At 41.8% G+C, this 24,161-nt stretch overlaps 2 protein-coding genes across 9 annotated transcripts in view; one reads left to right on the plus strand and one right to left on the minus strand.

Moving 5' to 3' along the window:
* The window catches only part of MAPK8 (mitogen-activated protein kinase 8), a 40,304-nt gene extending 34,976 nt beyond the window's left edge, over nt 1-5,328 (plus strand). For 5 of the 6 annotated variants that reach the window (XM_059851529.1, XM_059851528.1, XM_059851532.1 and 2 more), the window contains one exon: nt 334-5,328. In XM_059851529.1, the coding sequence (XP_059707512.1) occupies nt 334-479 (146 nt within the window). In that variant the 3' untranslated portion in view covers nt 480-5,328. Of the gene's footprint in view, nt 1-328 lie in introns of all 6 variants that reach the window. The other variant, XM_059851533.1, reaches the window with a different exon arrangement.
* Nucleotides 5,329-8,764: 3,436 nt separating this feature from the next.
* Nucleotides 8,765-24,161, minus strand: part of ARHGAP22 (Rho GTPase activating protein 22) — a 52,927-nt gene continuing 37,530 nt past the window's right edge. For all 3 annotated transcript variants that reach the window (XM_059851524.1, XM_059851526.1, XM_059851527.1), the window contains 5 exons: nt 22,546-22,678; nt 17,987-18,060; nt 16,905-17,026; nt 13,740-14,643; nt 8,765-9,664 (listed from right to left, as the gene is read on the minus strand). In XM_059851524.1, the coding sequence (XP_059707507.1) occupies nt 9,436-9,664; nt 13,740-14,643; nt 16,905-17,026; nt 17,987-18,060; nt 22,546-22,678 (1,462 nt within the window). In that variant the 3' untranslated portion in view covers nt 8,765-9,435. The remainder of the gene's footprint in view (nt 9,665-13,739; nt 14,644-16,904; nt 17,027-17,986; nt 18,061-22,545; nt 22,679-24,161) is intronic.

Genomic DNA, 24,161 nt, shown 5'->3' on the forward strand with positions numbered 1-24,161 from the left:
AGTAACCTAACTCAAAAATAGGGCTCTTGAATTGAGACATTGTTTATTTGAGTGGAATATTCAGGGATGACATCATTTTACTGATCTGTTGAATCCCCATATCGTTGTCCCTGTGTAATTGATATTTATTTCAGTTCCTGACACACCATCTGTTAAGCCCCATGTTAAAGACTTGTGGGTTTTATTCATTTTGATAGTGGATTGAGACACATCTCTTCAAACTTGCCAAAACAGGGAAAAGTAACAGCCGTTAGGAAGAGACAGACTAATGCAAGTACTGAACTGTGCAACTGTATCTGCAACTGATTTGCTGTTTTGTTTCTCATAGCACAGGTGCAGCAATGATCAATGGCTCTCAACACCCATCTTCATCGTCATCTGTCAACGATGTGTCTTCAATGTCAACAGATCCAACATTGGCCTCTGATACAGACAGCAGTCTAGAAACCTCAGCTGGACCTCTGGGTTGCTGTAGATGACTACTTGGTCTTTCGGGGGGTGGGAGGGGGGTCCTTTTAGTCATTAATAGGGCACTTTTAAAATTTGGTGGTATTTTTGAGTGTTTTTTCAAAAATAATCATGGAATTGATCATAAAGTGCTGTAATTTCAAACTGTAAGTTGTGTTATAAGCAGCCACTTTTTTGCTGTAATTAACTGTAAAATATTAAACCTGGTAATTTTTATTGTGGTTTTAAAATCTGCATATTTGCTTTACTATTATGCTGCTGATCTTTTTTTACTGAATTTGTAAGATTTGTTTTATCAAAGCACATATTAATGTTGTGGTCATTACCATATGATGAATTATTTAAGATTTTATAGGTTTTCAATTTTTTAATTAGAATTTATTCCAGATGTTTTGTTCATGATATCCTTCAAAGTTTTATGCTTGGTCATACATCTGTGTCCAGGTGGAGGGGGAGAGAATTCAGTGCAGCCAGCTGTAGTTTCTGGCATACTACTGTGGTGCTGGATAGTGAACAAAATCCTCTTTTATTTTGGCCACTTGCCTATGATACTTCAGCAAAAGCAACAATTATATAGTGAGTTTTTTTTTTAAAGAAACAGGAAAAAAAAAACTTTGCAAAGTAACGTTTTCTGAATGGGTTTATGAACTTAAGAAAGCAAAGCATATCTTCAAAGCTGCAGAAATATCCAGCCTAGCAGAGTAATGTGATGTTTTCTGCAGAGTTGTGGCATGCCAAATCTTGTGATCACCATAAAACATAAGGATACTTCATGAATAATACATTGCAATGCCAATAAACTGTTTACTTCTAGCTCGTAGCCTGTTTTTGTACACACACAATGAAGTGTATCCAGGATGTTTAGACTGACAAGAGGGAATACGAATATGCTGTAGCTATACTTTCATGTGAGATGTGATTCTTGGGAGTTCTGGTTCTTACTAGTTTTGTCTAAGGGAAGTGCTCTTTGAGTTCTTTTGGGGTCAAAGAGGGAATGACATGAATGCAATAGGGGCAAAACTTCAGCTACTCTTTCTCCACCGAAAGTAACTGACTGCTAAAAACCATGAAGTGGTAGGAGAACCTCAGGATTTCTGTAGCTAATACATTAATTGAGCAATATATGTCATCCAAAGGGGGGAGAAGTAGTGCTGTATAAATTAATATTTATCTCTTTCATTTCACCATGAGATCAGTGTAGCAGAAATCTTAGCAGTGGTTCATTTTAAGTCATAAATATTCAGTAGTTTTCATTAACAAAGCTCCAAGTTTGAATACACTTTTAAAACAAAAGATATATTGACATATATAGAACAGTTAATAAATAGTCATGTAAGATGGTGCTGCTCCTCACAGAAATATTTTAACTGTTTACATTTTATATTTACAGAATGATTTATGTATAACTGACTTAAGTTTATGTATGAGTTAAACAATCATTCAGAATTTATTTCTTTGGAAAATGCAGATTTTTAGTGAAGCTAGGCTGTATAATTGATTGCCTTGTGTAGATGCATATTTTGTGTAGTGGATTAGATTGTGAAGAGGAATTCAAATTAGTAAAGCTCACAAAAATGAGCATAAAAGATACAGAAGTCTTGCCAGGCACTGAGCATAAGCATATAATGTAACTGCCTGCAGAGGTCATCCAGGAGTGATGGGTGGTCTTCAGTGTGGTTCCTTCTGCTTGTTGGGTTAAATACGCATCTTTTTGAAGTTTTAACTGAAAGAGGAAAATTTCTCTTTGCAGTAAATTTTAGAAAAACAGAATTGATAGTAATGTCAATGTCCAACATGTATTTATGAAAAACATGCAGGGTTGCAAGGAATGGTAATGTCTCAAAGATAACTAAATTGATAAACTACACAGTTGTTTTCCTGGCCTGGCTAAACTGCTGGTAAGTGCTGTGTGCGTGTAATATTGCTTTCCTCGTTTATATCTAATATTTCAATATTGCCTTCCTAAGCCACATTTGTTAAGGCAATTATTTTTGCAGGATCCTGCCAAATTGTATATTACCTCAGAACAGGCAGGACAAGTTTGGATTCATCTAGCACTGGAATGTAGAAAATGTTGAACAGAGACCAATGGAACAGTCTATTTTGTAATTTTTTTATCAAAGTTTAAGCTGTGAATTAAGCCAAAATTTTTGGTCAAACAAAAGTACTCCGTTGTTTTATAGGGTCAAGAGATAGTGTGGTCTGCACAGTGTAATGAAGTTAAGACTGACAAAAGTAACTTCTGATGCCTCTCAGTGCTGTTAAAAATAAATTGGTAAATATAGTTCCTATTTCAATTTATTTTAGTCTCCACTGGATTGCAGTGATGATTGAAGTATTTTGAAACTTCAAAATATTGTTTGCTATTGCTTTCCAGTGTCCAAAATACATAGTAACTGAACTGAGCTGCTAAGTGCTAAGGAGAATTGAGCTTTTCTTCTTTCCAGGCAAGGTTAGTGAATGTGTGGAACTGCCCACTGCAGCCTGTTGCAATGTGTGAGCAAACTCTGCTTAAAGGTATTGCTTCAGTAGGGTTAGAGCTTTGCCTGTGGCAGGAGTTCAGTTTTGGAACCATCTTCACAGGAGTGTTGCTTTTTCTTTTGTTCAGTTGCTTGCATTTTAGGCAAATTAAAGTGATGGCAAATTTCAAAGACAAAATCATATTCAGTAATCAAATTATCACAACAGCCTCCTAGTCTTAACTTCCCTTTTTATTTGTTGAGATATAAATTTTTTTCAGATAGGTGTACACTGCCACAGATAGCAAACAAATGGGTAACTGGAATTCAGCTGTCTTTGTCTATTGTTAGATTATATGCTATACAATACACTGTACAATTTTAAAGTATTGTTAAGTTTTATTTTAGACTTTGATTTGGAATCTTCTCAAGACAACAGGCTTCACTAAAGTGCATGCAACTTTCTAAGGCCATTCCAATCCACTGGGAGTTGATACGGATTGAATTAGCATGAGCTGTCTCATCTCTTACCTCAGGTGAGGTTCAGAGTTGGGCACTAATAGCAAGATTGATTTCTGCCTTCTCTGGGCAAAGCTGTGCCATGCAGCAGGGGTAAAGCACCTTTCTCCTTCTGTAGAAGTAGGTTGTTCAAGAACTTGAAATAGAGATGGGGTGGGGGGAATTAGTACCCTTAGAGTGTACTGAGATGCTGTGGTAGGAAGTCTTTTGTTGGTGCAAGACAGTGGCTCAGAGCTGATGTGTTGTTGTGTGTGAGCAGCTGTTCTGCCCAAGCACAACTCTCTGGTGGAACATGGTCAGCCCTGGGTCGTTGCTCAGCTGAGCAGATGTGGCACTTTGCCCTGGCCAAGCTTGGGCTTTTAGCTTTGAAGGACTTGTACTATGTGAGAGGCAGCAGCATCTTTCTGGGCAGGAATTCCAGGTGGACATGGCCTCAGCACCAGTGGTGTGGTGGGAGTGTCCTGTGTCCCCAGCATGAGCTGTGCCAGTAGGGCCCTGCTGCCCAGGGCTGGGGCTCTGGGATGGATGGATGGATGGATGGATGGATGGATGGATGGATGGATGGATGGATGGATGGATGGAGCATTCCGCTCAGCAGTGCATGAAGGAAAATGTCAAAAACCTCCTACGGGAGGATGGTCCTACCCAGCCAATAATTTGAAGAGTATGACAGTAAATGTTTCTTGATAAAGAACTTGGGCAAAAGGGGATAAGAAGGTTCAGCTTATACTTGGTCTTTTACTTTTTCAAGTTGCTACAGGGAGTGAATTACAGTTTCTATATCTGTTTTTATTTGCTTTTGAAAATAACTTGTCCATACTGTTACATTTTATTTTCCTGTCAGTGGTTTGGAGCAGTTGAAGGAGAGCCTGTCTGTATTTTTCAGCAGAATTAGAGAGAGGTTTTTATTGAAGCAGTGTGATAAAACTGTATGATCTACCCAAATTTTCAATTAATTTAATATATTCTTAGTTAAGGGCACTGGATAATAGTATTTTATGTGGTCTCTCTCACTCCCTTCTCTTTGTATGTCTGTGTTACAGAAATGTGTTACAAATCAGATCACATTGTGTTTCTGTTTCTGCAGTTCAAAATTTAGGCTAGGTTTTCTTGAACTACCTCACACAAACTTTCTACGTTTCTTAAGTAAGCAAAGCTAACCCTTGCTATTGGAACTACACTGAATGTGAATAGAAAATACACCTCCTTTAGAAAAAAAACCTATTGGCCAATGTTGAGACAATATCAGTATGTTTCTTATCTATTTCACGTAAGATGTTCATGTGTAATACATATATAGCCTGTGTACAGTAATGTACATCTAGATCATTGTGTTAGCTGTAAATTGGTGATTTTATTATTGTAGTCTGGTTTTGTATGGTAAAAATAGCTTACTAGTAATGTCGGCTCATCCTTTACATTTTACAAAAGGAATAATTCTTGGTAAGCTTTGCATACAGATGAATTACTTTTGTAGGCCCAATATCTAGTCTATTTTTGAGAGTTCTTTAACTTTTATTACTAAAGTTAAGAAAAAAAAAATTCCACCCCAATTATTGTGATCATTCCTTCTGCCCTTCTTGAAGTATGTTCTTAATTTTATTATGTCCCAAGAAATACAGAGGGGAAGATACACCATTAAAAGTACTGGGGAAAACTTAATTCTTTTTTTTTCTTCCCCATGTTTGATATCTTTTTCTGCTTTTCCTTTATTCCCTCCAAATAAGCTGTTGGTGGGCATTACTGAGAACATTGTGGGTTTTTTTTTAACTCATTCATGCCATAGGTCATTACATGTGTACCACTGGAATGTATACATTGTTATCTAGTATGTCAGTTGGTTATAATGATATTTTAAATAAAAAAGAAAAAAAAAGTTTGACCACCATGCATTTAATGTTTCTTCATTGCCAGGCTGTGATGGATTTCATATGGATTGCATACTAGGGCTGCACTTGAAATCTCATTTGTGAGAGTCCTTCGTGAGAATTCATCTGTGTTTTAATGCCACTGTTCTGGCTTGTGTGTGAGCTCACTTGTGGGCAAAGTGACATGTTTTTTTCAATTTCTTCATCCCCATGGACTTTGGATGTGCCACAGGCTGCTAACAGCATTCATGGCCTTTGTGACCAGTGGGAATCCATTCTTGCTTCCTTGCTGCCAGCTGCAGCCACATTAATTCCTGGAAATACAGCTGCTGAGAGCCTGTGCTGCTGAAAGAGGTAAGCCTGGAGCTGCCTAGTGTGAGGGAGAATCTCTCAAAACTGCATTCTGCAGAAGCCTGAAGGATCTGACTTCTGGAGAGCTGACTTAGATGCCTGGACCACCCACTGCACTGGCACTTCTCCCATAGGTAAGTCCCAACAAAAGTCACTTCCAGCAGTGTTTCAGTGCTTCCTTAACGACTGCAGCTGCCCTTGAGCTGTGCTGGTGGTGTCTTTGTGTCCAGTTTCAAGGGAAAGGGGCTGTGACCACAGTGCAGGCAGCTTTATTTATCTGGTTCACCAATTTGTGGGATGCTCTTCTAGGAACATGGTGGGGGACTCAGAAATGCTCTTATTTACGTATATCAGCATAAAGTGCAGCCAGTTTCTCGTGATAATGTTATTACAGAGCAAGGCCAGAGAGTCGTTGCTCTGCCCAGGATTTGTCTGGTGGCTCAGGACTGAAGCACTCCTTAATGCTGCTGTCTTTAGTGGACTTCAGCTCTTGTGAATGTAGATGAGTTATAAGGCTATTAATTCATATTCCTTTTTGTGTTAGAAATGCCATGACCTACCAAGGTTTTCTTTGTTGTTCTGAAATGTTTCTGTTTTGGTTTTTTTTTAAAGCATATGTGTTTGTTGGTTTTTTGTTTTTTTTTTTTCTGCCTGCATAATACTGGAAAGGATATTCCAGGCTGGGAGGATGGCACAGGTGAAGCTGTGGTAAAAAATTATCTATTCCAGGAACCTTCTGTTTAATTAACAATAACCCAAAAAAAACTTGCTAAGAAAGCTGACATTTGAATCAGGGACTGTAACAAATGAAACGTCTGCTAAATAAGGAGTAGTGTCCAGTGCTTGCTGTAGGGAAATGCATTGGTGGGGAAGAGTATGGAAACAGGAAAGGTAGGAAAAGGTGTATCATCTTCCTCACATAAAGGCATAGTGTTCTTCAAAGCTGTGTATAAGGGGGTCTCATTTCTTGCATAATTGCCCATGTCAGGAATTTAACATTTTGGTCCTGTTTCTGCACCTGAGGTCAACATCCCACTGTAGTGCATTTTAGTGTGAACTGGATTGTTTGCAGCTTCTTGCTAGGTTTATTTACTACAGTGACTCATCTTCAAAAGCAGCTGAAATTTACTCCTCATGAACCAGAGCCATAGATGTTGCTGGAACACAACAGCCAGTCTGAACTGGTTTGTATCACTCCTCATTTTGAGTGCATAGAGTTTCTTTGTATATTAAAAAGACTTTTATTTTGAATACCACATTATGCAGTGTTACAGATCTCATGATCCTATCCTGGATCTGCAAGTTTGGGATAGGTGGGTTTGTGGGCAGTTACCTAAGATTAAATACTTAAGAACTGAGCCCTGCTGACTGGGAGACGAAACACCAGAAACATCAGATACACCAGACAAGCAGTGACCAGGACTGCTGGTTAACTCTTGAGTTTGTAGTGTGAACTAAAGGGAGCAGTCTGCACTGGGTACATGCAGGAGATAATGCAATATAACTAATGTAAGGGAGGTGTGGGCTGTCAGGATGGATACAGTGAAAGGCTTCTGTGTTTGGGTAGAAATAAAAGAAGACATTAAAATACCCTGCTTGCTGCTAGTACTGGGATTGAATGTTGCTTTCTATCAGTCCTGGTGTTTTTTACTTACAGCCATTAGACCACCCTCCAATAATAAGGTTTATTTTCTGATGACTGACCTCATATATCCAGCTCCCTGCCACACTGCTTGCTCTTCCAGCTCAGTCACTGCTACTGCTTCTCTCTCACATAATGCATCTGGTTATGCTGCTGTTCTAAATGGCTATCTTATTTCTTAAAGTATAACTTGTGACCATTGGTAATGAATTCAAGGCAGATGTGGGAAAAAAAGATGCTTGCGCCTGCAGGTGGCAGGCAGCTGCAGCTGAACATGCAGGTACCTGCCTCATGCTGGGGCAGTAAGGAATGCAGGGCAACTGGAGAGACTGGGAAGTAGGAAAAAGGTTTTGAAATAACTGAATGAACCAATCCACATAACTTACTGTATCACCTTGCTTGACATTTCTTTTCCAGGAAAGATTAGGTAAAATTCTGCTTTTTGCTCACTTTAAATGGTTTACATTTTTTACATTTCTAAAAGAAGGAGAAGTGGTACAGTGCAGTAGAAACAAGTTAATACCTAGATGTTTTAAATATCGAAATACCAGGATATCTGTAAGATGCTGAGGAGAAAGTATATCTTATCTTTCAGTATTGACTATCTCCTGGTATGTAAAAAACCCATTCTAAGGTTATTTCCAGACAGTGAGTCATAGTCTTCTCCAGTAAGAAATGAGATTCAGGGCACTTTTTCAAAATACTTAAAATAAAACAATCTTCTTTGTTACAGTCCATACTTTCCCTTTAGCCAGTTCCTATTGTTATGGCACTTTTCGTTAAAATTCTTTCTCCTTAGAGACTCCCAAGCTACCTCAGGATGTTAAAGATGGAGTGCCAAGACAAAGTGAATGGTGCTGGGCTCGCAGGTGAAATTCAAGCTGAATCAGGTGAAACAGTTTTCTGTGCGCAGGCTCTGCATGGCTCAGGGTGCTAAAAATGCTATGCAGAACTTCTTGAAATCACTTGGAAGGGAAGTCAGCCCCAGCAGCAGATTACCAGAACTTACAGCTTCATTCTAATGATTTTTCCTTAGCAGAAGTAAGGAACTTGGGATGATGGGTTGTTTGCAGTATTCTTCCTGTCCCCTCATCTCCCTGTAAGAACTAACAACAAAAATATCAGCTGGTGTAATGAGAAATGTTACAAGGGACGTAAGTGTACATTGTGCAGGAAAGGCTAAGGATAGATCCCCAGATCCCCACCCTCCTCCCTTTACCACCCTGACAACCCCCACCCCAATTGCACTAATTCCTCTTACCATAAGTTTTGCTATTAAAGTTTGGCTGGGTTTTGATGATAAGAATCTTCCATCTTCTGCCTTAATACATATATCGACTCAGGAGATTTTTTTTTTTCTTGCAGCTAATACTGCTCTATTTTTGGCTCAGAAAACCTTCAGATACCTAAGGCAAAATGTGCATATTTAAAGTTCCACAGAGTTTGTGTAGCCAATCTGATTATTAATCACAGTTTAATTTAAAGCTGCATTTTTGTGAAACACTGAAACCATTGGGTGGGTAATGGACAATTTTAGTGAATTGTCAAGATTTTGGTATCTTCAGCATGTTTGCAGACCTTGTTTTCACAATATCTTCATAAAATAATAGCACTCTAGGAAAGAGAAATTTGAACAAACTTTATGGAGGGAGGGGGGCAAAAGCCACCTCATTAAATCTGGCAAATGTCCTGGCTGTGGTGACAGGCTTTAACTGCCACCTTCCCAAGCACAAGAGTGGGAATCCCTCAGCTCGAGGCTCAGCTTGTCTGTTGGTTCTGGCCATCCACCCACCCTGCAGGACCTTCCACTCTCCTGGGCCAGCAAAAGGATGGTGCAGCTGAGTCCAAAGATGGCAGCGGGACACTGGAAAAGAGTATCTTAGTGTTCTGTGGATACAGAGGGGACCCACTCTTTCTTGGCAATCTGACACTAAGTTTTCAAGCTTTACGGTCAGCAGTCTTTCCCAGCTGGCCCAAATACTATAGGACATATAAAGACAACAGGGCAAGTGTCACTTAGAGCACAATCACTATAGAATTACTCATGATACATGAGTAATCTCATGTATCTCAGAACAAAAGATGCATTTTCACTCATTTTGTCAGGAACAGGATTTCTATACTTGTTCTACTTGGGGACTTTAGCACTTTGACTCCCAACAGTTAAACATCCTAATGTTGAAAAAAATTCTTCCATTTCCTTCTGCAGGAGGTAATTTCTCTTCTCTGCATCTTCACGAGCACGTTCAGAATTCCTCAGCTTTATCTCCAGCATCGTGTATTTCTTTCGTTCTTGGTCCAGTTCTTCTTCTAACCTAACCACTTGGGTCCTCAGGTCTGCACTTGTTTCTTCAATTCTTAAAACCAACAGAGAAGAAAGAAAAAGGCTTTTTAAAGTGGCTGGATAAATATAGCTGGATAGCTATAAAAACTAAGAGGAACAACTTAAATTTAACATATTCTAAAAGGAAGTTTTAAAGGAGAGAATGAAATGCTATTTCATTACTGTTCAATTTAGGGCAGAGCTTCCTTTATTTGCACATTGAGAAAAATGCTAAAATCTTAGAAAACAATGCTTACTTTCCAGCACCAGACTGCCTGCCTAAGGAGTTTGATTAACTCCTTAACTCCTCACTTAGGCAGAGTTCAAGTATATAATCCCAAAATAATCTTTATCCATATAGGGATACTGTGTTTCCCTATATGGATATCCAGTACAGAGGAACATCCTTAGGGATCAGATAGGAATGAGGTCACAGTCCTCCCTCACCAGCCATATGATGCTGTTTTCTGTAAAGTTTATCACTGACAAGGGGGTGGGGTACGAGATTTTATGAAGCCCAGTCTTTCGTACGAGGAAGAATCAGAAGAATAGTTCTTAAATATATTTAGGCACAAAGTTCTGTAGCAAAATTCAGAGCTTTTCACTCAGGAGGTCAAAGAACAAAGTTCATGGTTTTCTGGTTTCAAAGAAGCACAGAAGGCCCAGCACTTGCTGTTCTCCCCCTTGTGTTTTCCAATCACAAGACCAAGTAGTGGCATTAATACTGAAAAAGGAATATTTTCAGATAGGAATTACTGATTACTAGAATATTAATTTAAAAATGAGACTTTTACAGTGAAAGTGGCCATCCTTTAAATAAAATAAAGACGATCTTTTGAAATAATTTCCAACACAAAACCACCCCAACCTCTCCTTGATCAGTCCAATACTCAACTTTGAAACTGGGGTGTGGCATCCAAGTGGAACTGTGAACAGGTTATTTTTAGTCAGGGCAACTGATTATCAAGAAGGCCACACTACTGCTTCATAACAAAACAAAAATGAAAAAAAGAGGGACTTGGGCAGTCCCAGAGGGGTCTGAATTCCACTTCATGAGTAAGGGGCAATGCATCACCTTAAACTTTTCCTTTCTGTTCCCTTACATACTGCTAAAGATGGCAGTTTGATTACTGTCACAGTTTTCACAATTAATCAAAGCTACAGGTGCACTGACCTGCACCAAGTCCAGCAAAAGGCAGCCCCTGTGGATGAAGGCAGACCTTTATGTCCAGCCAGTGTCACTGGAATATGACACTTCTGAAGGTGGGGGGATGCTTCCCCACACACATGTAAAACCTCTGAGCTCCAGTTACATTTTCTACCACTAAGTTTAGGGGTCAACTGCAGCAGCCTGAACTGCTAATTCAGGACTGAATTCCACAGGGTCGCAGCACTTACAGCATTTCTACATTCATAGCAGTCTGCTCCAAATGCTTACACTTTCTTAAGAGTGCCAGGTGGTAAACATGAATTACTGAAACTCAACAGAGAATGTCTGGTAATTATATTAGCCTTGAGGGAGAAATGCTTGGGAACAGAGTGGTTACAGAAAGGCAATAAAACTTGCCTCCCTCTGACTAAGAGAGAGAAAATGGGCAGTTGATGAGAAATAACAGCTTTTCCATCAGCAAGTGTTCCTTACCTGTGCCCCAGGCAGGTACTCACTCTGCTTTCCCTTCACTTATGTACTTGCCAAGAAAAAAGCTCATATTCTTTCATTAAAACATGTCCTGCTAGATACACACAGTTCTGCAAACCACACAAGCACATGTACAATTTCAGGGGACTAAATTATCTTCAATAAAATAAAGCTGTTGAGGCAGCTTAAATCTTTTGTGCTAAGCAACCTCCCTTCTTTGCTAGTTAGCTCCTCTCTTTCCATAGTAGCAGACTTCCATGCAGTTTGAAAAGGAACATACTTTTGCACCTATAAATTGCTGCAGATGTAGTAAAAACATTGCAAAATTTTTGAGAGCTGAGAAACTTGGCTTGAAATTCTTAGACTTGACAGCACAGTCCTTCAGGCTGTAGGCCCAAACAGCTGAAGTCATCCTCTTTAGTACAAAAAGGCAGTGATTGCACCTTGCCTGGTTTCATGAAACTCTTTAGTTCATTATGCATTTTCCTCTCAGCTACTTTGCCCTGTGAGACCTGGCCAATTTAGAGTCTTCCCCTGGAGCCACAGTGCTGTCTGTCCTGTCCAGCTACAGGGGAAAGGAGTTAAAGCAGCTCAACAGCTGGAATGGAGAACAGGTCTTCCTGGATGCTCCTGATGTCAGCAGCTTAAGGCCCCATTGGAACAGTTTTACTGATAAAAAGTGGAAAACCATCTCTTCCCCCAGGCAGCAGGCAAGAATGTGCAGCTACACATTTCCAGGTTCTGCAGCCGGGTATTTCTGTTTATTACTCTGTATCCCTGCAACAAGGCTTGCCAGGGCAGCCCTGCACAATTAAATGTAAGGCACATAACCCTCGCCTCCCTCCCATTCTGTATCAGTAGGGCATCAAAAAAAAAAAAAAAGAAAAACAAACCAAACCATGCAAGCCATGAACTTCCAGCCTCATTCACAGACCCTTCCCAACATCCCATGCTGGCAACTGCTGGTGTTTCATGAGCTCTTACACCTTGAACACAACAGGTGGGGCTTTTCTCCCACTTGGGGATGTTAGGTGGGAACTGGAACTGCTGCACAGCCTGATTCTCCTTCCAGTTCCACACACCAAGGCAGCACAGTGCAAGAAGCAGAAATGCAGAAGAGGCTGGCAAGCCACCACCAGAGGAAATCATAAAATAAAGCAGGAAGATAGCAAGAGGAATTCCTACCTTAACAACTGGCCCACGGGAAGAGATCACAGTTCAGATACATTTTTGAGAAACTACCTTAACAAGAAAAAAGTGCCAAAAAAATGCAGCCTAAAGCTGTGCTACACAATCCCAACAGTCTTACGTGCTTTTGGTACCATGTTTGGGAGACTGACAGCATTTTCATACCTCAATTTCCAGTCTGTGTTTTAATAATTGAAGGAGTGTAACAGTAACACCTTAACACAAAAAACCCCCAAACCCTGAGAACTCAAATTTTTGTAAGAAATGGGACTACAGCCCTTCTTCAGTGCAGAGTACATGTGCTGCAGAGCAGCATGTATTACAATATGGTGTGCAATTTTGCACATGGCTGTATATTAAAATATATCTAATTCCTTCAAGCATCAATATTTCATGTGCCTATTTCCCCTGAATGCTTTCCTGAAAGTCTTTCTATTATCACATACACTCATAAAACCTAACATACACAAATTAATGACTCCCTTGTTATTAATACTTCCTACAGCCCCAGCCCTGTGCACAGCTCTTCTGAAAGCTGAAAGGAATTTTTCTGAGCTCAGATGGAAAGTACAGCACCAGCAATTGTGCAAGGAAACATCAGTTGGTAAATGACACGGTTCACACTGCTCCTCCAAGACAGGCTGCCCCATCAGCCAAGGACCACTCTTCTACATCAGATACCAAAAGTGAGGTTTCTAGAAGTTCAGCACAAAGAGGCTGCTGAAAACATTATAGCTGAGATGCAGTCCCAATACCACCACCCCCAAAAAATATGTGGAAAATAATCAAGAGCAGTTTCGTCAAGAATGCTGGTGTTGGGAAAAGAAGAAGCCCTCAGTTTCAGACTGGTCTGGTGTTGGGAAAAGAAGAAGAAGAAGAAGCAGCCCTCGGTTTCAGATTCATCATCCTTGTTGAGGCCTGACCATCCTGGGTCCCAATTCCTCTCTACAAGATGTTTGCTTTGCTATTTCTCTGAGGACACAAAGAGCAGACTTTGGCCTTACCTGTGCAGTTCTCATTTACAGTGAACACACAGAATATTAAGTGTTGGATTTCCCTGTGTCACTGAAATCCCCTTTGTTTTCTTTTTGATACTCTCTTAAATCAGAGAAAGAAAAGTTGGATTCAGAGAGTAGCAAGGAAAAAGTAGAACCAAATCTGCTGTCACCCAACCCTAAACTTCAGGGCTGAGAACCTGGTACCCTTGGCAGCCTACACCCATGTTCAGAGAGGGGAGAATGTTGACTGATGACTTCCTTGTGCCCCCTGCAGATGACATTACCTTTTGATACTAGTCTCATACTCAGTCCTCTGTTTGCTCAGCTCTGTCTTTAGCTCCACCACCAAGCTCTGTAAGGCCCTGGAGCATTGGACAGAATCTCGGGAAGCTGCAGCCGGGTCACTCTGTTCACTGCTGCTGCTGCTGCAGGCTTCAAACCTGTCCATGCTGTTCTCCAGATCTGCAGTCTTGACCTCGCTCTGGGACAGCGAGCCCTGAGTTACCCACTCAGTTTTTAGGGAGCTCAAAGCAGAAGAGTCACTGGCCCGGCAGGCTGGGCAGCTGCTCACCGAGTCCATCACGGAGATCTCACAGGATGATGTAGACCAGGTGGTGCTGGCCATGCTGTGTGTGCTGAGGGACAGGCTGGATGAGGGGACATTGTCATAAGTGGAGAGTCTCTGGGAGGAACACGAGTCTTTCACTCGTTCCCCAGAGGCTGTCCGGCGATGGCCTCGGAGGGAGTACAGGCCGTTCATCAACCAGTTCCCGCTGGAGGAGAGGTTGGGGATATCTAAGGATGAGCTGCCCAGCTTTGGGCTCACAGACCGTGCTCCCTGCTGGCGGAAGGAATATTTCCATGGAGGCAGAGTCTGCACTCTTTTACTGGGGCTCGTGGCAGGCTGGGTCGATTTGCCACTGTGCTCTGGAGGAGTGATTTTCACTGCAGGTCCTGGAGTGGCCTCCAGAGCCACAGCATTGCCAGAAGGCAAATCAGTGGGGCTGGCAGCGCTGTTCTGTGACCTGCTGTCCTCCCCGTCCTCCTCGGAGATCCACTCCACAGTGCTGCGCTGGCGCATTGGTCTGATTTCCAGCTGGCTCCCTGGCACATCCGCCTGAGGAACGGCAAAGATCCGCCCCTGCTCGCTTATCAGCACTGTCATCAGGTGCTGAACCAGCGAGGTGCCTGTGGAGGGACAACAAAGACAAGCAGGTGAGGAGGCATGAAAGACCTCTGCGACTCACCCCAGCCTGTTGGCATGACTAGGCTGCACTCAGTTTCTTGGTCTGAGCAGGTCTAGAACTATTCTTATCGAAAAATACAAATTTCAGCTCAGGCCTTCTGCTGTACTCAGTGTCTAGAGAAACTTGTAGGAAGTATGACATCTGCATTATGCATGCACTTGCAGAGGGTGTATAGCAAGTGCAGAAAGTGCTCACAGTTATTTAAATCCACAGAAATGTGCTGCCACTGTCTTCCAGGAGTGGAGCAGACCATTATGAACTAATAGAGAACACCACTTACCCAACCTAATATAAATCACTTCCTACAAAAGAGGAAAACCTTTAGAAGGGTGAGTAAGCAATTCTATTTTTAAGCATTGCCTGAAAGAGAATAAGGCAAACATATTCGGGGTTCAAGGCAAGAGCTTGATTTTATTGATGAGTTTTTGACCTAATAAGAAGATGTACTTAGCTCACCTACCACTTCTATTTTATGTCTGTGATTGCAGGAAGAGAATTAAATGTCCGGAAGATAAGGGCATTCCTAAATATTTAGCTGTCAAACTTCAGGTATTTCTATTTGAAATGCATGGGTTAAATTTGAGGAGAGACACAATTCACAATTAGAGTGCTTTTTGTTTAGATCTCAGTATCAGTTTATTTAGGACACTCAGAATACCCTGAAGCTAAAAAAAAAAAAAAAAACCAAAAAACAAACTGAATCTTGCCACTTCTCTGTTACTTTTATCTAACCAACCTCAACTAAATTTTCAACTAAAATAAAAATATTGCCAGTCCTGCTATAATTATTAAGTCTAAAAAGTCAGCCTACATATCTCAACTTTTTACAGGTCAGACCTGTGGCAATACAGAAATCCGAGTCAGATCACTGGAGTGTTTTTGTACGATGATGAGGAGAGACCCCAGCACCTGCACATGTGCACCTCCACACAGCACAGGCACCTCTGCCATCGGATGAGCTGCAGAATGAAATGCCTGAGCTGATCTGAGCCCAAACTCGTCCTCTGTGCCAGCTGAGCAGGGACCACGCTGCTGCCAAGGCTGTGAGAGCCCTACCAGCGCTGGCCCGGTGGCCACTAGGGGAAGTCTCAGCATCGCACACAGGCTGCTTACACCTGTCCCCACCTTCGCCAGTGAACAACAAGCACTGCTCCTGCACTCCCTGCTCCTCCCTGATATTTGCCCCTTGGGCACAGCCTGGGGAAGGTATCAAATAATAAGGCCCACATAATAATAAGGCCCACATCTCTGAGGTAGGCTTTCAGTACCTGAACTACTGTAATATGTCAGGTCATGCTCTGAAGTTGTTCTGCTGCCTTACAGTGAGTTGCCATCATGGGAGACACATCTGCACATGACCTGTGAAGAGCTCAAGGCGCTGCTGCTGCTGCTGAGGTGTGACAGCACTGACCTTCTGTGAAGGGTTTGCATCACACACAATACCATGTCAGCTGTCCCCTACACTGAGGGAGCAGAACCAGAGACAAGTTCAGGCATCCTGAGCACAGCATCTCCATCTGTGCCTAATTAATTAATCAATACTTTTTGCAGGCTTGTCAAAATCCTACAAAACTTAATGCAAAAACCTCGCTAAAACTTGCACCACAGTAGTTGTGTTTCAGTGCAACCTGGGAGAAGAGCTGTATCCCAGCCCTAATGTCAGCCTGCTTGATTCATATGGAAGCAAATAATTTTAAAGCTTCAGATTTTTTACAGCCAAAATTAACTGTCAATTTTTTCTTTTTTTCTTTTATTCTGATCCATACAGTCTCCTTAGAAGACCACACTTCTAAGACACTTCTAGTTGTAGCCACTGTGGCACAGCCAGAATTACAGTCCTCTCCTCGTGGCTTGCATGTTCTCTACAGGGAGCACTGAAATGCACCAATACTAAATGATTGCAGTTTGGTACTTAAGCACAGTCCTCCTGATAAAACAGCTGAGCTTTCATTTTAGCAGAAGGCTCAGAAAGAGTTTCAGGGGCATGGAGGCATCTCCACGTGCTGGAGAGGAGAGACACTCCCAGTCCAGTGGTGAGTGGGATAAGATGCCAACTGGAACACCCCTCACAGGCCCTGATGAAAGGGATGGCTTAACTTGCTCTGACTGTGCAGGCAACTGATCCAGGTACCAAGGAATGCATGGCTTTCACTTACAGCTCCAAAGGACAGCTACTGTGCCATCCCCCAGAACAGCACCTACCTTCCATCATGGTCACTGGATCCTCCATTTTGGGCCGCAGAATGTTTGGTCCAAATACTGTAGCCAGGTTCTGGACACTCATCTTGTTAATGCTGGAATGAGCCTGAACTTCATCAAGGAACCTTGAAAAAACCCCCCAGAAAAATCAAAGGAAGAGGGAATTCATAAGTCACTTCTCAGACTAAAAGCACTCAGTTTTGTCCTGTTTTCATACAACCCTGACACCTGCAATGATTTGAGGAGCTAATGTAGCTTAGAGAGTCAGTGTAACCCCAGATCCCTCCCAGAGAAGACTGGAGGTTTTCTGCCAGAAGTACCGACCTAGCAGTGACCCAGCCTACTGCTGGGTCTGAAAGGACAGATTTTTGCATCTTTATAGGAATTCTCAATTTACATGGATTGACTTTTCACTTACAGATGAATTTTCACTTACAGATATAAGAGAAATAATAAGTCATCTCCTTCTCCAAGAACTAGCCTGTGGAAAGAGCTTTGTGGCTTGGCTTGAATATAACAAAATACAGATCACAGAACCATATAATGGTTGGAGTTAGAAGTAGCCTTCAAAAATCATCTCCTTCCAATCAATCCCCAAATAAAGAGGCAGCCCAAAAACTGGGAAAATCAGCAGAGATGAAAGGAGACAAGGCTGTGGGGTCCCTGGTAATCCAAGAGGAAGCCACTACAAACCACACTTCCAAACCAAAGCAAAAGCCAGCCTGATTATTCTGACTGCATCTGCTACTCAGCTTGTGTCATAAATCTTCCAAGTGTGCAGTATCTGGAATAAGTGTCTACCTTTAGTGATCTGTAGGTGCTTCTGAAATAAATGTTATGTATTAGTATCCTTCATGCCTGCTGCCAAGGCTGCAGGTGGCAGCAATTTGCTTGGCTGATCCTCTTGGATAAACCAAGAACTTCCTTCAGGCAGGCTGCATTCACCTCCCCATTTTTTGAAGGAGTTGTAACTTACACTTAAGTGGTGGTTTTTGAATATTCATACTTTCAGAGTATATTATTTGCATACAAGACAGCCTCACAAAACTTAGAGACTTTTCCAAGTGTTAATTAATTTCTCTTACTTGCATATGTATTTGAGGAGGTTGTAGTTGGCTTGGGGCAAATTCTTCACCTGTTTAACCAGTTCCTGGGTACCCTGAGGGACAGGAAAAACAAGAAGGAGAGCTATTAATGTAAATGCTGCAAAGTAGACGTGACCTTCCTTTAGGACTACAAAGTCCTCTTTCCACAGCCAAATGCTGAGCAACAGATGATAACACAAAGGCTTTGCTGTAGAAGAGGTGTTACCAGTGTGTTGTGCCTTACCAAAAACCCAATGTCCCGACTCTATTCGGTTCTCAGTGGAAATCCTCCTGTAAACTTTAATTGTTGAGATAGAAGTCTGCATTTAGTGACGCCTGCCAGCCTTTAAAGCCAGCCTGGCATTGGTACCAGTGTACCAAGGTACCAGATGTGCCTTTGCCTATTTGAAACTCAGAGGCACTGAGTGCAGTATAAATACATTGCAATAACACTCAGTTGAGCAGAGGAAAGTTTTTTCTTGAAAAAGCTAAATGACTCCAGTTCAGCTGCCTCCTTTTTAATGACATACTTCCATTTGCAGTCATTCTGACCTGGGACATACTTCCTCACAAAATTTCTGTCTTTACATTAAAATGAAAGATGACACATCAGCTGAAGGAATGACTTAAACCCCCGAAGCTACTTAAATCATCTAATGAAAACCTCTGACTCAGGAGGTTATTGTCCTGCCACAATCCCAAGTATCATTTGCTTGTTCCTGTCAATGCTGCTGTTGCCCTGGAGATTTGCTTATTTTTGGACACAATGAAACCTTTTGTGGAAAAACAGATACCAAAGCACATTTAAGGAAGAGTGATAGCTGCGAACCAATGATGGAGGAATTCCAGAAGGAAATGGTTCCAAAAAAGTGCAGCTGAACATTCATTTCAAACTCTGCTTGAATTTATAAGAACTGTTAGGAAGGGAATCCTGTTGGCCAAACTCTTGCAATGTATTCCTGATTTCTCTAATCCAGACAAGTCAGAAGGATCCATAGAGCAGTGCCTAGTCCTGCCTTCCTCCTTATTACCTTAAATATACAGGTACTTTTTTTACTCTGTACATCCCAGCACAAAAAAAAGTTCTTTAATAAAACCCAAAACTTAAAATTCTTGAAAGCAGTAACCACTTTATAATTCCTTAGCTTTAACACTATGCTTGTTTAATGGTGACAGCCATGGAGACACCATTAAAAGACCAGTCTCTTCTGAAAATCTCAATCCTCTTTTTTCAACATCTAAAATTTTTTCAGCCAAAGACAGCTGCTACTGATGTGAAGGTTTAGATCAGTTGTTCAGGTCAATCAGCTTTCAAGTGACAAGTTTGAACCAGAACTAGGTGATCTAACAGACCTAATTGCCTCTTGAATTTTGCTCTGTAACCCAATTTATTTCAAATAGGGAAATCAGGATTGTATTTGCCACTATATTTCAAGTGCTCTGAATTAAAATGCCATTGGCTTTACTGGATGTAGGAGAAAACGTTGAAACAGAAACTTGGGCAGCTGTGAACAGCAGGAAACATGACCTAAAGGTAAAAGATGCTACCTGAAAGAAAAACGGTTCTAAGAATTTACAATTCAAGCTTTGTCACAAGGAGTCTCAGGTATGGTATTACACAGAGACTATCTTTATATTCATTGAAGTACAAACACCTGACAGGTAAAAAAAGCTCCCCCTCCTACTGCAGCATGTATCAGCTATGACAGATTTGTCCTTACCAAGGCCTGACCAACAGAAGGCAGAGGCTTAGCCTAGGAACACCACAGTGACGGCACAGAGGAAAAGACAAACTTGAAACCCCTGTAGTAACAAACGGCACTGATCATTGCCAATGTCTGCAGCCCAGCAAGCAACAGAAGCACTGTACTGTTATTATCATGGGATTTTGCAGAAATAACTCTTACCTCCTTGAAAATGCTGCTTCCCAATGAACGATCCCAAACCCAAGGATTTTGCAATGCGTGTAACAGATCAACACCAATTCAGAGCTTCTAGTTTGGCTGGAAAACTAGCGACAATTTAAATGTTCATAAAAAATTTAGATGTCTCTTTAAAAAAAACTTGAATACCTGTGTTCAATCCACTGAACTGCTGTGTGCATCTCTTGTGTGCAGGTAGCAGTGAAGGCTAAAATACCACCATGTAAAGGCAGCTCAGACTCAAAGGAGTTTTTAGGCTGTTGAAGATCCCTCTTGCTCTAAATTTTCAAACTCTCCTCCCAATCAGTTGGGATCAGAATCAAATCTTTTCTAATGCTGTAGTCCTGTTGAAATACCTGGAGACCTTAGCACCACCCAAGGTCTCTGTTACAGCCCTGTTTGCATTCAAACACCAGAGATCAGCTGGGGCAGAATGAAGATGAAAATGAATTTGAATAAAACTTAGGGCAGTGTTGGAGCTAGGCTAATAATCACCACAATAATTCCTATCCACAGTCTCAGTGCAGCAGCATGAGGTCCCACAAATTCATCTGAAAGGCTATTTTGCTGTAGGCAATTCTGGTTTTTTGGGTGTGAGATGAGGGTGGCCATAGAAAACAAAAATTATACCAAGAGTCCAAAAGTCTCATTCAAAACTTGCAAGTGAAAAATTAAAAGAAAACAGTACTTCAAATTAAACCAGCACAACTACATGTTGTTTCAAAATACCTTTACAAAATAAAGCGTTTGATTTTCAAATTCCCTGCTTACCATTACGTGTTAAAAATCATGGTTTCAGTGAAACCACGTTTGTGAGCAGGGGGATTTTCCATGTGGGAGGCGAGTCAGGCCCCATAGGCTGGGTATGACTTTGTGCTGCATTCTGCTCCACGTGCTGCTGTGCACGTACAGCCTCTCCACCCCTGCTGTGTGCACTCCACCTTCCTTTCTGAAAAGGTAAACAGCCCACGTTGAGGTTCCAGGTTTCCCTGACAAGACCAAAATTGCTTATGTTTACAACGGCACCTTAACAAAACAACTCTGTGCTATGAGCAGTGCTGTGTTCTATAAGTGCCCATTTTGGCTACCTAGTGCTCCCCATTGCCTTTCTAATCTAGAGAATTCTGCCCTCCAAGTCATTTGAGTCTGACCTTGCTCACGCAGATGTTTCTTCCCAAACTGCTCAGCCTGTGCAGACAGAATCGGGCAAACAACAGAGCTAATAAGCTGAGCAGTGATGTACAATTATGTTTGCCCAATTTGGCAGTGTCTCTACTCTTGTGCAATAGTGCTTAATGGATCCAAAACTTCCCAGTCTGCACATCTTACAACCAAAATCAAACCAGCCTTTGAAATGCTGCATTTTCTTGTGAAATAACCGCTGTGGGGTCTGTAACACAGCACCCTGCAGAGATGCTTGAGTTCACTAAGGATAAGGCAGAAAATGAGCAAGTTTTGGAGGGAGTAGACACACACCTCTGCCTACTAAAATACAGCACTAGTGCACTGGCACCCTGATGTGGCTGTGTCCAGAATGCAAGTACATATCCATGTGTGGTAACATGCTGTGTCATGCAGAGAAATTTGCTTTCTCACAGTTGACTAGAGGTTACATTATTTGAGTGTCATTTGCCTTTTAACCATAAAAAAACCTTTAGTGCCACGTATGATCCATTTGATGCATGCAAGCAAGCATCTTCCTGTGGGCATCACAAAGGGCAATCTCCACAGAGCCTTCTGCCACTTGAACTGAAAGTGAACCCCAGACTCACAGTGAGGAACAGTTTTTACAAATTCTGCCAGAGACAAAGACAAGACCACACACAGAAAAGGGACAGAACTGTGGACCACAACTTACAAGCCCTCAGGCCTTTGCTTCTTTAGCAAAGACACAAGTAACAGCCTTTGCAGCCTCTAACTTTCTGTCCTAGAAGGTGGCACCCACATCAGACCACATCTAACGTGCCTTTGCAATCTGCAAAGGGCTAAGGGAGCACCACAATATGGATGAAACAGATCAATCAAACATATTGCAAATGATCCTGTTCCATGACTGCCACAGACTTGGTAGTTTTTGTCAGCCCTCTCCCTTGCCTGGAAACCAAAGAGAAGAACATCGTAAGAAGGTTCTGGCTAAGTATTCACAGCATTGTTTCCCCCCTATTCTAGGATAATATCATAGCCCACCTTCTCATAGTGCCTTTCCTCTGAGAAATACAAAGATCATTGCAATTATCAATGTCTCATCCACCAAAATCTTTGGGAAGGAGAGTATACTGTTCTGAGATATAAAATGGAAAACACAGACAAAAGGAGTGACTCCATACAGCTTATTAGTGAGTGAACAGCAAAGCTGGGAAAGGAACCTAGATTTCCTCCTACCTTGCATCTCTTGCCAGAGCATCGCATGCTACACAAGAGCTTTGCTCTGAAGAAAGAAGCACCAGGCTACAAGACTGATTTTTTTTTTAAAGCAGCAGTCTGTGATAACCCCATTCACAGCTTCAGGATAATTCAGGGAAAGGTTCCCAGGGACTTCATTAATTTAAATCAAGTTTGAAGAGATGAGATAAAAACCTGTACTACATTGATTCTGGGCAACATCCTCTCAGGAGGCAGATTCGAAGGATCACTGACCTCTCCCTCATCTTTTGAGAGCAGCTGTCCACAAGAAAGAAAGTCTTCGTATTTGGCAAAGGGGATGACAGGCTCTGGTAGCTCTCGAAGGTAAAGCTTCAGGAGGGACGCCACAGTGTGAACATCTGTGTTGCTGCAATAGAGAAGAGGGAAGGAAATTTAGAAATCCACACTACCCCAAAGCTTGATGCCTTTTGTTGGGGGTGCATCAAGGTCCCCCTTAGGGACAAAGTAGGCACATGGAAGGAAGCTCTTCCTAGTCATTGGTACTAGGCAGGAAGGTCTGCCTGGGAACAAGGGAAATCTCCATTCTGTCAAAACAGAAATGCACCTCAGGTAGCACGGGCAGTGGAAGGGATATGCCCATGATACTGCTTAAGGTAGGGTGACACTGTGGTTCCTCTGCTAGTGTGGACCAGGAATGTGAGGAATAGTCCAGGCAAGGGCACAGTGATCACACAGCATTGACAACAGATGCATCCCTGCTCTGTGAAACATAACCTTTGAGTCTCTCACTGATGCTCCCTGAGACTCTCCCCAGCCAGCACACATGTATAGCTGGTGGGCTGGGCTCCCACATGCCCTGCTCAATCATGCAGAAAAAATGGAGGAAGCTGTATTTCCTCCAGGTCCTCTATTACCTTTTGGTATGGCTGCCTGGCTTGTGATATCTGGAATTTCCTAGCCCATCTGTTATGATAGGATATCAGCTTTTATTTTCTCTCCCAATCCAGAAACTTCTTTTTCTTCTTCTTTCTCCTTTGCTTTAAAATTGGGGTTGAGGTGTCAAATTCCATGATGAACCTGTTCCAGCTACCCAGCTTCTGGTGTATGGGGGGGATCTCTCCCTCATTCCAATTTTCCTGTGGTACAACGCTGTTAGTCATTGCAGATGACCTCCTCAAAGGTTTTGACTGTTGGAAGTCTAAACAGATACTGTCACCAGCTCCTCCCTACCCACCCTTACCCTGACTGTCTTTAAAGAGTTCTGAGAAAAATATATCAGTGAACATTGGGCAAGAGAGCTTCAAATCCTTTCTTCTCTCCAAAAGCTGAATCTCTTCTATTTAGTATGTTTCCTTTTTGGAACACACACCTAGAAGTAAACTGGAAAAACTACAACAGGAAACTGTCAGCAGATACCGCTTACTCCTAATCCTGCTCACTCTATTGCTATTAAACGGCTCCATCATATTTAAGAATATCAGAGTGTTACACAGTGGTTTTCTTCAGCTGATTACAGTGTTTTACAAATGAGATCAGTACCCTTATTCTTTTTTTTTCCCTTTACTGTGGAGCTTCAGGCATGGACGGTGGATCTGACTATCCCTGAGAAGCAGAGCCCAGAACAGAGCTTCAGGGCCACTGGCTGCAGTAGCTGTTTATTCCACGATGCCATATGAAATACAGCCAGACTTTCTGTGGCATGAAAGTGCAACAGGAGCAGACTGCTATAGGTGCTTCCAAAACAGTAACACCTGGCCTTTCATAAGAACATTGGAAAAGAAGGCCTTTTAAAAATAAATATTTAATTGTCAGTCATCACAAAGGTTTGATCCACCATGGGGCAGGTGGGCCATAAGCACCTGGGATATCACCATAGTTACAAAAGACAT

The sequence above is a fragment of the Haemorhous mexicanus genome, chromosome 7, assembly GCF_027477595.1.
Source record: "Haemorhous mexicanus isolate bHaeMex1 chromosome 7, bHaeMex1.pri, whole genome shotgun sequence".
NCBI lineage: Eukaryota > Metazoa > Chordata > Aves > Passeriformes > Fringillidae > Haemorhous > Haemorhous mexicanus.